A 14,396-nucleotide genomic window follows, 5' to 3' on the forward strand; every position below is an offset into this window, starting at 1 on the left:
TGGAGGCTGTCCTAGAACTCACTCAGTAGACCAGGCTGGCCTCAAACTCACAGAGATCCGCCTGTCTCTGCCTCCCGAGTGCTGGGATTAAAGGCATGTGCCACCAACACCTGGCCTGAATGTGCTTTTTGAAAGAGAGAGTTCCATTATGCATAATAATAATAATAATAATAATAATAATAATAATAATAATAATAATAATGATGTTATTTTTCTTTTTTTTTTGAGACAAAGCAAAGTCTTATATAACTAGGCTACCTCAGACTTGATACTTAATATGCATGTAGCTCAGGCTGGCCTCAAATTCTTGATCCTCCTGCCTCAGCCTCCCAAATGGTGAGGTTGCAGGTGTGTTATCACTAAGCTCTCCAAGTAACAATGTTAATTTTTGAAATTAACCTAGTGCCTAGTGGTGGTGGTGTGTGGTGGTGGTGTGTGGCAGTGGCGACTCAGGAGGCAGAGACAGCCGGTCTACAGAGTAAGTTCCAGAACAGTCAGAGCTACACAGAGAAACCCTGTCTTGGAAGAAAAACAGACAAAAAAGATGGAGGGGATGCTAGAAAGATAGCTCAGTGGTTGAGAGTACTGACCGCTCTTACAGGCAACTTACCGGAACCCACATGGCGGCTCACAGCCATCCTTAACTCTAATCCTAGGAGATCCATCACCTTCTTCTGGCCTCCATGGGTATTAGGTGATAAACAGACATACATACAGACTAACCACCCATACATATAAAATAAATAAAATGCTTTAAAAGTACATAATCTTATTTCTCATCTTTTTAAATTTGCATATGTAGAATTAGGAAAGAACTTCTCTTTTCTTCAAGACAGTGTCTCACTACAGAGTGAGTTTGAGATTAGCCTAGGCTGGCCTCGTCCTCATAGCAATCCTCCTGCCTCAGCCTCTCAAGTGCTGAAATTACAATCATGCACCACCACACCTTGCTGGGTAGAGCCCCTGTAGGAAATTTAAATAGCTGATGTGTTTAGAAGCTGTAACCATGGTGATTCTTCATTCTCTCTTTTAAGCTTTATCTTCCTTATTGTTATGGAGTTACTTGGGTACTAAGACCCATGGATAGAGGGGGAAGCTTCAGATTTATAACTTAAAATGAGTCTCAGATTTTCTTTCTGCTGGGGATGTAGCTGAGGTAGTAGAGAACCTGCCTAGCATTCATGTGAGGCCTGAGTTCACTCCCCAGGACCCCATAAAACACGCCTGTACCCAGCAAGTCAGGCAGGATCAAAATTTCAGGGCCATTCTCTACTACATAGCCAACATGGATTACATGAGACGCTGCCTCAAAACAAACAAACAATAACATCATCTTCTAGCCTAGCTTGCCCATCTATTTCTCGTCTTCAGTCTTGATATCCCAGCAGCCTGGAAAGGTAGTAATGAAAGAAACAGGAGAGAACTGTCTTTTGTCTCAGTCCCAAAGTCAGCACAGAGGAATGCTGGTACTTTCAGAGGAATCCCAGGAGTATAGGATTGAAGTTGCCTGCAAACACTGGTCCCTTTAGTCCCTCCCATCCGTCTGGTCTGAGGACATGGAGCAGCTGGAAGCATGGTAGAGAAGAGCTATGAAGCACATAGTCAGGTGTGCTTCAGTTTGAGTCTCAGCTTTGTCACATACGGGGTGGAACTTGGGCAGGTTATTGTTTAGACTTTATGTTTCTTTGTGTGACAAATAGGAAAATAGTGAGAGTCTGTCTCATGGATCTGTAGGAAGAACTAGCTAGCGGACTAGGAAGCCTCACTAGTAAAAGACAGTGGGCTAGGAAGCCTCACTTGGGAAAGACTAGGGGTCCACTGAATGCACTTATTTTACCCTCCTTGGCTTGGGAGTTTTCCTGGGTGTGTTTTGTGGGCATCCTTAGCTAATTCAAATGAGCAAAATAGCTTATTTTGCTTCCAAAGATAGGCTGAGAATAGCCAAGCTGTTTCTATATGTTGGGCTAATCTGAACTTAGAGGCCCTTATGTTCCTTTTGTAAAACTTAGTCCTTCTCTTTCTGTGTCTGTTTATTGAAGTAACTTTCTTGTTTTCTTTTACAGATATATGTAATTGACAGTGCGGACAGAAAAAGATTTGAAGAGACAGGTCAGGTAAATGATTTTTATGTGGAACTCTTTCCCAAAACACCAGGTATCCATTAATCTCCCTGGAGTGTGTCTGAGGGAAGAGGGCACTTTTTGTTACACTTCAAGGAAGAGGCTTATTCTGGCAAGCAGGCAAAAATACCAGCTGTTCAAAAAGAAGTGAGTTTCGAGTCTTTTGAGTCTTTTGCAGTATTTTTGTTTTTTTTTGTTTTGTTTTGTTTTTTGTTTTTTTTTTTTTTTTTTTTTTGGTTTTTCGAGACAGGGTTTCCCTGTGGCTTTGGAGGCTGTCCTGGAACTAGCTCTTGTAGACCAGGCTGATCTCGAACTCACAGAGATCCACCTGCCTCTGCCTCTAAGTGCTGGGATTAAAGGCGTGCGCCACCACCGCCCAGTGATGAAAGTTTTTTTTAACTTAACCAAATTTAATATATAAGATATGAGCAAATGGGATCTGGAGAGATGTCTCATAGGTTAAGAGTGATGTCTGCTCTTCCAGAGGACCTGGGTTCAATTCCCAGCAACCACATGGTGGCTCACAGCCATCTATAGTGGGATCGATGCCCTCTACTGGCATACAGGCAGAAAAAAATATCTATCTATATATACATATATAGATATAGATATAGATAGATATATAGATATAGATATGCAAATAGGACTTTGCCATACCCCAAATCTGGGATTTTTCGCAGACCTTGTAGAAAGGTACTCACAAACACTACACTACTTTTTTACTCACAAAAACTTTCTTTTTTTCTCTTTTTTGTGAATATCTTTTCTTTTTTTATTCTTTAATTACTACTCATATTTACATATCCTCCCCCTTCTTTTTTTTCTTTTAACTTCTTTTTTTTTTTTTTTTAATTTATTTATTACGTAGAGTGTTCTGCATGCATGTACGCCTGCACTCCAGGAGAGGGCACCAGATCTCATAACAGATGGTTGTGAGCCACCTTGTGGGTTGCTGGGAATTGAACTCAAGACCTCTGGAAGAAGAGACAGTGATCTTAACCTCTGAGCCATCTCTCCAGCCCTACAATTAGCTTTTCTATTTACATTTTTCAATACTTAACTGACCAAGAGTAACTTTGGCAAATTCAGAAGAATAAGAAGAAACATTCAAGCCAAAACTAAGCTACTCATTTTCAAGCCAGGAAGCAAGGTCAACTTTGAACACAAGCATGGCTTCAACAGTAGGGTACATGTTAACATGGCTAGATATATACATACATACATACATACATACATACATACATACATACATACATACATGGTTTGTATACATAGTCTGGACCATTGAGGCCAGAGTGAGGGGATCACCAGGAGCAGCAGGGGGAAGGGAGTCCCTAGAGAGGCATGTTTGGATCTTAGTGCAGAAATTTTGGCCTGTTTCCAAAGGCAGAAGTTCCCATGTTTTTGTTCATTTTTCTTGGAAAGTGGGCTGAGGAGTCTCTAGACTCCTGGAGACAGCACAGCTTCCTTCCATGCCCCAATGATTTTCTGGGTCATCACTGCAGTGAGCCGGTGCTGTACCTGAGCTTGGGGCAGGGGTGCCCTGGGAGTTAGCTGCCTCTTGAGCTCTCTACTTCCTTTTTGTCTTTTTGTCTTTGTTTCTGGAGACAGGGTCTTGTATCCTTGGCTGTCCTGGAACTCACTCTGGAGACCAGGCTGACCTCAAACTCACAGAGATCCATCTTCCTCTGCCTCCTAAGGCTGGGATCACAGGTGTATGCCACCATGCCCAAAGCTTTCCAGTTTTTGTTTTTGTCTTTTTGAATGCTGGATGTTTAAAGCAGCTAAAATGTAAGCTTAGAGGGAGACAGTCAGAGTCTGTCCATTAGGTACTCGTATCTACTCACTTAAAATTACTGGAGATAGCCGGGCATTGGTGGCGCAGGCCTTTAATCCCAGCACTCGGGAGGCAGGGGCAGGCAGATCTCTGTGAGTTTGAGACCAGCCTGGTCTACAAGAGCTAGTTCCAGGACAGCCTCCAAAGCCACAGAGAAACCCTGTCTCGGAAAAAAAAAAAAAAAAAAATTCCTGGAGATGGGGAGAGTTGGTGGCGCAGGCCTTTAATCCCAGAACTCGGGAGGCAGAGGCAGGCAGATCTCTGTGAGTTCCAGGTTAGGCTTCAAAGCAATATGGAGAAACCCTGTCTTGAAAAAAGAAAGAAAGAAAGAAAGAAAGAAAGAAAGAAAGAAAGAAAGAAAGAAAGAAAGGAAGGAAGGAAGGAAGGAAGGAAGAAATTCCGAGAGACAGAATTAGCATACAGTTTAGAGTTCTGCCTGTGGCCTGGGGGACCAGTAAAGTCATGGTCCCTTCTGGTTCTTTCAGGATGTGAGTTTGATGAATGTGGATGCATGGGTCATTTGGAGATTGAGACTAATAGACACAATTATCTCTAGCTGTCATTTCATTTCTACGCATACATGCATGTGCACACATGCACTAAGTTATTTGTGGGGGTGTGGTCTAGCCCAGTGAGTGTCACTTGCTTAGCATGTATAATGTCCTTGGTTCAACCCCCAGCACCTGAGGAACAATGAAAAAGATATTCTCGAGGGATAAGCTTGGATAAGTCTGAAATTGCTAGCCACCGTCTATATCTTCCTTAAATAGTGGTTCTCAGGGAGTTTCTCAGTGTGGCCTGAGTCACTTAGAACAGAGCCACCTGGGGAGCCTGTTACTAGTGCTTCCTCGATGCTGACTCTGACTTTCTGTAGCTGTCAGCATCCCTAATTTGAGCCCAGAAACTGCCTAGGGAATCTTACAGAGGTGCAGCCCGCAGGTCTCTGCCTTGAAAGCTGCTGATGATCAACTTAACTACATAATGGGTTGTAATTCCAAAAGCGTGCTTAAATGTCACAGTTCTCAATCTTCTCTCGTCTTTCCTTCCCCCAAAAATGGTCCAGGAACTAACGGAACTGCTGGAGGAAGAAAAGCTGAGTTGTGTGCCCGTGCTCATCTTTGCTAACAAGCAGGACCTGCTCACAGCAGCCCCTGCCTCTGAGATTGCCGAAGGGCTCAACCTGCACACCATCCGGGACCGAGTCTGGCAGATCCAGTCCTGCTCAGCTCTCACAGGCGAGGGTGTCCAGGTGAGGCCTTGGCAAGGGTCTGTTCTCGGTCAACGTGGCAACTCACTAAGGCAGTGTGCCTCACTGGTAGGGTTGAACTAGACCAATGGTTCTCAATCTTTGGGTCCCTTTCAAAGGGGTTACCCAAGACCATCAGAAAGAAAAAGAACAAAAACAAAAAAAACAGATATTTACATTATGATTCATAACAGTAGCAAAATTATAGCTATGAAGTAGCAACAAATTATTTTACAGTTGGGGGTCACCACAGCTTGAGGAACTGTATCAAAGGGTCGCAGCATTAGGAAGGGTGAGAACCACTAATCTAGAAGCAAATGGCCTTTGATTGGCAGATGAAGGACTGTAGAAGGTGAAGGGCACAGAAGGAGGTTGATTCTTTACTGCTTAGAAACCAACCAGATCCCATGAATGTTCCAAGGAAGGAATAGCCCAGCCCCTTCAGCACACTCCGCTCACTTGGAGGAGGGCTCAAGAGGTGACTTGGAGATTGTTCTAACTGTGGAATTGTTTGACGATTGTGTTGGCGTTCTATGTTAGGTCTAATATTATGGATGCTAAAAGCCTGTACTCCCAAGGTGATTGTCATCGCCACCATACAAATGCTAGTTAGCCTCGAAATACCTGTTTCTTCTCTTAGTTCTCTCCCTGCCCTTGAGCTTGGTGTCTGTTCCCAGCTACTGGTATTGATTTCCCACTGGGAGGCTTTATGCTGAGGAACTGACTGAACATCCCTTTGTTTAATATTAATTTGGGACAGAACACAGCCCTGTCCCAGGCATCCAAGAGGCTTTATTCTCAAAAGAAGCCACACACTTCCTGAGAACTGAGGTGCTTCCTACCAAGCTTCCTCAGCTCAGGGACACTCCGTAGTCAGTCAGCCCTTCCAGATGACCCAGAATCCTCCACATTCCTCATTTGAAGCATCCAGTGTATCTGCCAGGAAGTGAAACGGTGCTGTGAGCACATACGGTATGTCAATAATGGCATGACAGCTTGCTTTTCTCTCAACTTGGCGTGTTGGGTTTCAGACCTGAGGTTTGAGCCTCGACCACTGCCCTGCATGGCCTCTTCCATTTGCTTGTCTCTTCTAAGGTCCCCTCACCTCAGACGTGGGACACCAATTTGTCTTCAGATGGTCTGGTTGCTTTTATCCCAAGCAAATAACCATATCCTACAATTATGTTAGTCCTAACATGTGTGCTACACGGCTTTTGTTTTGTTTTTTCTTTTATGACCAAAATGGCTTCTATGTGTGGCCTCTGGAGTTGAGTGTAGTTAGTGCTAGGTGAGTGTCCCCCCCTCAGCTGCTCACACCTGCACCCCAGAAGTTCTGCATGGATACTTGTATGCTGGAGTTCCTTAGAACACGGGGACTACCAGTTAAATCCTCAAAATATATTTTGGAGCAATCTGTGAGGTTTAAACTTGGGAGAGTTGGTGTTTGGGAATTTTGAGACAGGGTCTCTTTTTATAAATTTAAAAAAAACAAAGCCAGTAATGGTGGCGCCTGCCTTTAATCCCAGCACTTGGGAAGCAGAGGCAGGCGGATCTCTTGTGAGTTCGAGACCAGCCTGGTCTACAAGAGCTAGTTTCAGGACAGCCTCCAAAGCCACAGAGAAACCCTGTCTCGAAAAACAAAAAACAAAACAGCAACAAATTATTTTATGGTTATAGTTGTTTGTCTATGCAGATGTGTGTATGCACCCTTCATGTGTGCTATGCACATGAAGGCCAGAAGAGGGTGTTAGATCCCTTGGAATTGGAGTTACAAATGGTTATGAGCCACCATATGGACAGGTTCTGGAAGTCATCTCTCCAGCCCCAAGATAGGGTGTTTTGTAGCCAAGCTGGCCTGAGACTCCCCATAACTGAGGCTCATCTCCTGCTCTTCCTCCCTCAGCATCCAGAGTGCTGGGATTGAAGGGATGAGCCACCACCCCCAGCTGTCAGTCTTTACCTCTTCCTGGATTCTGACTCTAAACTGGGCATTGTGGACTGTATATGCCCTGGAGGATCTCTAGAGCCCCTGGTTCTAGTCTAGTCCCACAAGGTCCTATCTCAAACATGCTTCTTCCCCGATTTTTTTGTTTGTTTGTTTTGGGGTTTTGTTTTGTTTTGTTATTTTGTTGTTGTTTTTGTTGTTGTTGTTGTTTTTCCATGACAGGGTTTCTCTGTGGCTTTGGAGCCTATCCTGGAACTAGCTCTGTAGACCAGGCTGGCTGGAACTCGTAGAAATCTGCGTGCCTCTGCCTCCTGAGTGCTGGGATTAAAGGTGTGTGTCACCAACACCTGGCATTCTCCCTCATTTTTAAATATATATAAGTTTATAAAGTTGAAAAAAAAAAAACTATGGGCTAAGGGCATGGCTCAGTGGTAGAATGGTTGGTTGTCTTGCATGAGCAGGGTTCTGGGTTAATCCCAGACCCACAAAAATGCACAGAGAAAGTGGTCAGGACAACACAAGCCTGCTATCCCAGTACCTGGGGGTAAAAGAGGAACAGGGGTTCAAAGCCATCCTCAGCCAGCCTGGGCGATGTTCGATTGTCTCAGAAGTAAGAAAAAAATTATTTTCTCTCTCCTAAGTCCTACTCTACAAAGGGCCTAACTACCATTTTCTAGATTCTTCCTTATGAAATTGCTACCACATAGGTGATTATATATACACAAGCTCGTCTATCAGGCTTTTGATTAAACCGCATTTTTCAGGGTAATTTACAACCCAGTCCCAGTCCCAGTGTACTGCAACATGGAATGTTGGTAATAGGAGGTAAATGCTGATTTTTTTTTTTTTTACCTTGTCCAATCACAACCCTCTTTAAAAATGAAAAGATCTAAGCAGGCGTGGTGTCGCACGCCTTTAATATCCCAGCACTTGGGGGAGGGGGGGGAGAGGGGGCAGAAGCAGGTGGATCTCTGTGAGTTCGAGTCCATCCTGGTCTCCAGAGCGAGTGCCAGGATAGGCTCCAAAGCTACACAGAGAAACCCTGTCTCGAAGAACAAACGAAAGGAAGAAAGAAAGGAAGAAAGAAAGAAAGAAAGAAAGAAAGAAAGAAAGAAAGAAAGAAAGAAAAGATCTAATCCCACATGTGCCCTAACCCCACACACCCTTGCATCTGTGTCCAGAGTCACCAGGTTGAGGGATGGCAGCTTGCTTTCTTGCTGTTTTTCTGTCACTTAGGCTGAAACCCAGGTCATTGTGAGTAGCAGGCAAGCATGCTACCCACTGAGCTGCAACCACAGCCCAGGAGATGCCTTCCCGTGTTATAAATCATTCCACCATGTGGACTCTGCCCTTCTGCATGACTCAGGACACAGATGTCAGAAGGTTGAGGGCATCCTGGAGTTGGGGGCTGGAAAGGTGGGCAGAAGAGAAGTAGGTTGTGCGTGCACTCATCAGAATGTGGGCTCATGGTACTGTGACCTCTCTCTTGGCCAGAGTGAAGAAAGCATGAAAAAGCAAAGCTGGAATTAACAGTGAGGCTCTTGTTTCTTTAGCTGCCTGAGGATGGGGCACAGATTAAATGATCTAGAGCCACATGGCATTGAGTCCAGGGCACCTCACCATAGGAACCTGAGGGTAACCGGGAGCTCCTGTGTGGGCAGAGCAGTGTGCTCCCGCTGTGTGATCACAGGTACACAGCGCCCTCTAAGGACCTCTTCCCTTCCTTTCTGCCTCCCTCTCTTTTTTTGTTTTTTGTTTGTTTGCTTGTTTGTAATTATCTATTTGTATTTTATGTACATGTATTTTGGTGTTTTACCTGTACATATGTCTGTTGTCAGCTGCCATGTGGGTGCTGGGAATTGAACCCAGGTCCTCTAGAAGAGCAGTCAGTGCTCTTAACCACTGAGCCATCTCTCCAGCCCCTCCCTCTCTCCTTTCATCCAAGCTGAAAAATCAAACCCAGGGTGGTGAACATGCTCTACCAGTGAGCTCCATCCCTAGCCTCCTTTGTAGAACCCTTTGGCCAAGACAGGAAGCCACTGGGCAGTTAGACAGTGAGGGTGAGGATAGCAAGGGACGTCTGTAAATAATAAGCCGGTTTGAATAAGGTGAGATTACGGTAGTTTGATTATTGGTGGAAAGGTGCTTCTTTAATCAGTGACTTGCAGCAGCCATGGGCACAGGAAGTGACATCAAGAGGTCCAGGGTCAGCAAAATGGCTCAGTGGATAAAGGTGATGGCTCCTAACCCGATGGATGACCTGAGTTTGATCCCGGGACCACAGGGCAGGAAGAGAGAACTGACTCCCGAAAGGTGTCCACTGGCTTACACACAACAGATAAACAAATTAATGAATCAAAATGTAATCATATGAATGAGAGAGAGAGAGAGGGAGGGAGGGGAGAGAGAGAGAGAGAGAGAGAGAGAGAGAGAGAGAGAGAGAGAGAGAGAGCAAAGAACTGGGAGCAACGAAAATGATTTTGTGCAGAGGACAAATAGTTTGAAGGTCACTTAATTAGTTTGTAGATAGTACCAGGGTGTATAGAATTGGATAGTTAAGACTGGGATTTCAAGGTTAATGAGATTAGATTATGGTTAATAGAATGATATAAATTTAGAGAATTTAACCATTATTTGAAATGGGTTATTTAATAAAAATGTTAATTAAGAAGGGAATCTGCTGTCTATTGTCCTTTAATGGTAACCTTTGGGGACCAGAGAAAGGTCATGGAACCTTCTGTAGAGGCCTTTTCACTGTCAGGCAGCCTCCCTCAGGTGACGCCGCTGACCTGCACTCCTGTCCACTCAGCCCATTTCTAGATTTCTACCTTTAAAAGAATCCCTTCACTGTAATTCCTTTCCAGGATTGTGTGGCTAAAGTACAGGCCTTTCATGGCTCTTAATTAAGACTTGAAATATCCCTAGAAATGAAAGGCTTTGCTAGGAAAATGACCGTATGACCCAGTTATTTGAGGTTCGCTTTCAGATAGGACTTCAGTATCATAATGACTAAAACTCCCTAAATTCCAATGTGTTCTCCTCAAAGCTGCCCAGTTGGTTGAGCTACTAACATTTGGTACCACCTCTTTGACAACCCAGAAAGAAAACATAGGAAAATACAAAAAGAGGAGAAGGGGGAAAGGCCCAGGATTTGTGTTACAATTGTGGGTGCTGAAGGTATCCCACTGTCTATAATGTGTTTGTGTATGTGTACAGGTGTTTAACCAAAACACTCTTGGTGGTCTGTGAGAAGGCTCAGCACACTTAACCTCTAAAGTTGATGACCTACATTCAATCCCTGGAACCTACATGGTGTAAGGAGAGAGCCAGCAGGTGCTTCTCTGTGCTCCATACACATGCCATGGCTTGCCTGACCACCTCCACTACATACATACACACAGTGGCTGAAAGAATGAAATGAGTAAGAGGCTGGAGAGATGGTTCAGCAGTTAAGAGCCCTGACTGCTCTTCCAGAGGACCCAGGTTCAATTCCCAGTTCCCACATGGCAGCTCACAACTTTCTGTAACTCTAAAATCTGACACCATCACACAGGCATATATGCAGGCAAAACACCAATGCACATAAAATAAAAATAAATATATTTTTTAAAGAAATCCAGAAAGATTTTTTTTAATGAATAAATGAGGCCGGGCAGTGGTGGCGCATATCTGCCTTGTCTACAAGAGCAAGTTCCAGGACACCCTCCAAAGTCACAGAGAAACCCTGTCTTGAACCACCCCCCAAAAAAACAAAAAGAATGAATGAAATGTAAAACATTTATAAACAAAAAACACAGATCTAGGAGAAGTGTGTCATACTAACTGATAGCAAGGACCTTCAAGTGGTCTAGTTCAGAGAACAGCCACAGTCCGCCAGGGGACGTGCTGTACCCTCTGTTGCCAAGCTGGGCAGGTACACTGCTTTCCACCAGTTAAGTGGCTTGAAGACATGATCAGAGATTGTGGGAGCTGGTGATTTCGGGGGTGAAATTCCTGTAGTGAGTTAGTACCTGATATTCTCAACGTCACGTGACTAAAGTGGGTTTCATGGGAAACTGTCATGAGCAGAGAACAGGGGAGCATCAATCTTGGCAGCTCCGTCCTGCTGAGAGTACTGTAGTCCAAAGGAGCAATCAGAAGGGATCCAGTTAGGTCAAGCAGGTGAAGGCAGAAAAGAGGGAAAAGTGAAAAATGTGTGGGCGGGATTTTCTAAAACTCCCTCGGCCAGTCCCCCTCTTCCGTCCTCACCCTTGAGGCTAGGATGCTTGATAGGGCTTCCTAGGATATGTCATTTAGCACTGGCCTCTTGTCTTCTTCTTCTGAAAGGGCATCTAGGAAATGGTGCAAAACAGATCCGGCTTAGATTAAAAAAAAGAAAATTAAGGAAAAGCCCCCCCCCCCCTGCAGCCTGGAGTCTCCACCCGGAGGTTGTACTTATTGCTGTGCTTTGGAGACATTTATTTTCTGAAACTCAGTGTGAATGGTTGTTCTGGGCGGGGATTTCCTCTTAAAGCAGAAGTCAGCAGTTTGAGCTTGGCCTCTAGACTTTGTCCCACAGTCCCCTGCCTGCAGTGTTCCCTTGCTGTTGCTCTCCAGGCCACCATCTCCAGACCACCTTTTTACTTGGGATCCACCCGAATTCCTTCCCCTCGTTCTCCAAACAGGAAGGTGGTGGTCACTGTATCTTCCACCATTGATTCCTTAGGCGTGTCAGCAGGGGATTTGTAGAGGTGTGGGCTTTCAGATGGTGCCCAAACCAGCTTCTTTTTCCTCCATCTAGGGGAGTTTTTCCTAGTCTACTAACCAAGAGTTTGACTTTTCTTTGCAGGGGTACAAGTTGAACCCATTATCTTTGTTTATGCTAAGCCCTTATTTTGCTACTACACTCCCCAGACACAAATTTCAGTATTTTAAAAAAATGATGTCCATGCCTGGGATCAGTTATTACTTACTCCAGATATACATGGACCAACATATCTGTCAGCTAAAGCTCAGGCTGATTTTTATATATGGAGACCTCTGCATGAACTAAGAGAGTAAGCCTGTAGCATGTGGTTTGCTCCCTCCCTGGTGTACTGCCCTTTGTCACCAGAAAAATATGAACAGCAAGCAATATTTTATGTATGCTGCGTTCAGCTGCTTCTTGACCCCAGGGGCCTAAAGGCACAGTGGGATAGGCTGCACTGCTCCGCTAGGGTCTAAGCACCGACCACATAGTCAGCCTAGTTTAAAAACCAGCCCACCCTACCATGGCCACCACTGCGTCCATCCAGCCACCCAACCTTGATGGATGCACTGGATTGGTGCCAAATTAAAAAGAGTGGTGCGTCCAGAGACCAGTTCTGCTGTGGGGTGTGATTGGTAGATTTCCACCGTGTAGTGGGGCAGCCTTGCACCACCCCCACCCCCACCCCCCACGGTTACAATGGGGATGTTCCTGTGACCCAGAGGTATTCATTTCCTCTCCAGGAAGCCACACGAAGCCAGTGTTTGAGGTTCCCTGTCTCTCTTTAGTCTGTTATTGAATTGAAACTGATCAATTCAAATTCAGTTTCAGCAAGATTGGTCCGGAAAGGAAAGGGGAGACTGTTCACACCAAAAGTAGTCATGCCCACAAGGATGATCAGCTGCTCAGGAAATCGGTCAAACCAGTTTTTAACAATAAAAAGGGTTCCAGCAGTAAACAAACCTATGAGCTCATTTCCTTCTTCAGGGACATCAGTCACCTCCTTCAAGTAAGCAATCACCTTTTCTCAGAAAAGCAAAGCCTAGCATTCCCTTAAACACACTGAAGCCCACCGTTCACTTAAACATAGGAGCAGAAGGCTCTGCTCTGGAGGAGGCAGCCCAGGTCACAAATGCCCAGCCTCCTCAGGCCCAGATCCTGGCAGACTAGGACTTCTCTGGTCCTGTTAGAGTTGGCAGGCAGGGCTCCTAGTTCCTCCAGTTGTTGTCCTGTATTCAGCTGAAGGAAGGTGTGAGGAAAAAACCCAGTAGAATGGCCTTTCACACCGCCTCCAAAGGGCCTCCCAGCCCTTCTGTCAATTAGAGGCCCAGCTCTTCCTCCACCACCCTCAGTCACAGAGAAATGGTGACAGAGTATAGAGTTCTCGGTGGGAAGATAGGCATATCTCAAAACCCACCACCTCTGCCCCAAATTATTCATTCTTCGTTTCCTTGATAGCAATATGGAAACAATAATATATTCCTGGGCGGTTATAAGAATTTTAAAGACTATAAATTAAGTATGGGCTGTATATTAAGCCAGACAGCATGCCAGTCCCTTGCTTAGACCCTCCCACCTTGGTTTCTGGATAACACTATTATCTTCCCTTTCCAGTGGGCTACTCGACAAAGCTTGCCCTTACTTGATTGATGAGGTATTGTCACAGAGGATTGTGGCTTTCCGCCTCTCCCACCCTCTCCCCTCCAGCACCCAAATGCTGTGACTCAAAGGGGCCTCCCAAGCCCAGCAGAGACCCAGGGCTTTTTGACCCAGGATGACAGACACCAGGGGCTGGGGCAGCCATGGGTGCTGGCCTCTGAGCGCCCTCTGTTGACAAAACACGGTGGGCGGGCCTCCACTGTAGATGCTCAGACATCTGCAGGAGGGACCCCTCAGCAGGCCGCACAGCCACAGTGTATGGCTCCCTCCAGCTTCTGCTTTGAGTGCCTGCAGCTGAGTAAATATTTTCCCTATCCCTTTGCCTGCACTTATGTTCAGTGAGATATAATAAAAGAAACCCCCTTCTTCACCAGCCATAAACCAAGAAAAAAGACAAAATAGTATTGGCGTTGTGGGGGGACACTGTTGGCTTCCCGGGAAGCTGGTCTGTGAAGGGAACATGGCCAGAGGGCACCTTTGGGTGTTGGTGCAGCTCTTGAAGATGGCGGTGCTGTCAGTGTGCTGAGCTCTTCGGCTTTGGAGCAAGAGAATATGCTATGGTACCCATCCCTCTTGTATGTGTAAAAATCTTTTTTGTCTCCTGGCAGGTGATCATTTCTTTTTTCCTAGAAACCAATTAGCTACTAAAATTAAACATGCTCTCTTTAAATGAATCCTTTTCACAAAAACGGCTTTAAAGTTGCTCGGCTTTTCAGGGTGTGCTGCTGACCCAGTTGCAGTCCCAAGCACTAGGGTCCCCTCACTGGGGGTCCTCTGCTGCCCAGCTGCAGCCACAGCCATTGCGCTCCACCTGAAGGCTCTTTGCCAAGGCCAGGCCTCAGCTTGGCAAAGCACAAGGTCCC

General features: G+C 45.4%; 1 protein-coding gene across 1 annotated transcript in view; it reads left to right on the forward strand.

The window, feature by feature from the left end:
* Positions 1-14,396, forward strand: part of Arl3 (ADP ribosylation factor like GTPase 3) — a 47,738-nt gene that overhangs the window by 31,917 nt on the left and 1,425 nt on the right. Inside the window, exons 4-5 of the mRNA XM_027407116.2 lie at positions 2,064-2,114; positions 5,021-5,206. Coding sequence (XP_027262917.1) covers positions 2,064-2,114; positions 5,021-5,206 — 237 coding nt within the window. The remainder of the gene's footprint in view (positions 1-2,063; positions 2,115-5,020; positions 5,207-14,396) is intronic.

This window comes from Cricetulus griseus, chromosome 3, assembly GCF_003668045.3.
Source record: "Cricetulus griseus strain 17A/GY chromosome 3, alternate assembly CriGri-PICRH-1.0, whole genome shotgun sequence".
In the NCBI taxonomy this organism is placed as follows: Eukaryota; Metazoa; Chordata; class Mammalia; order Rodentia; family Cricetidae; genus Cricetulus; species Cricetulus griseus.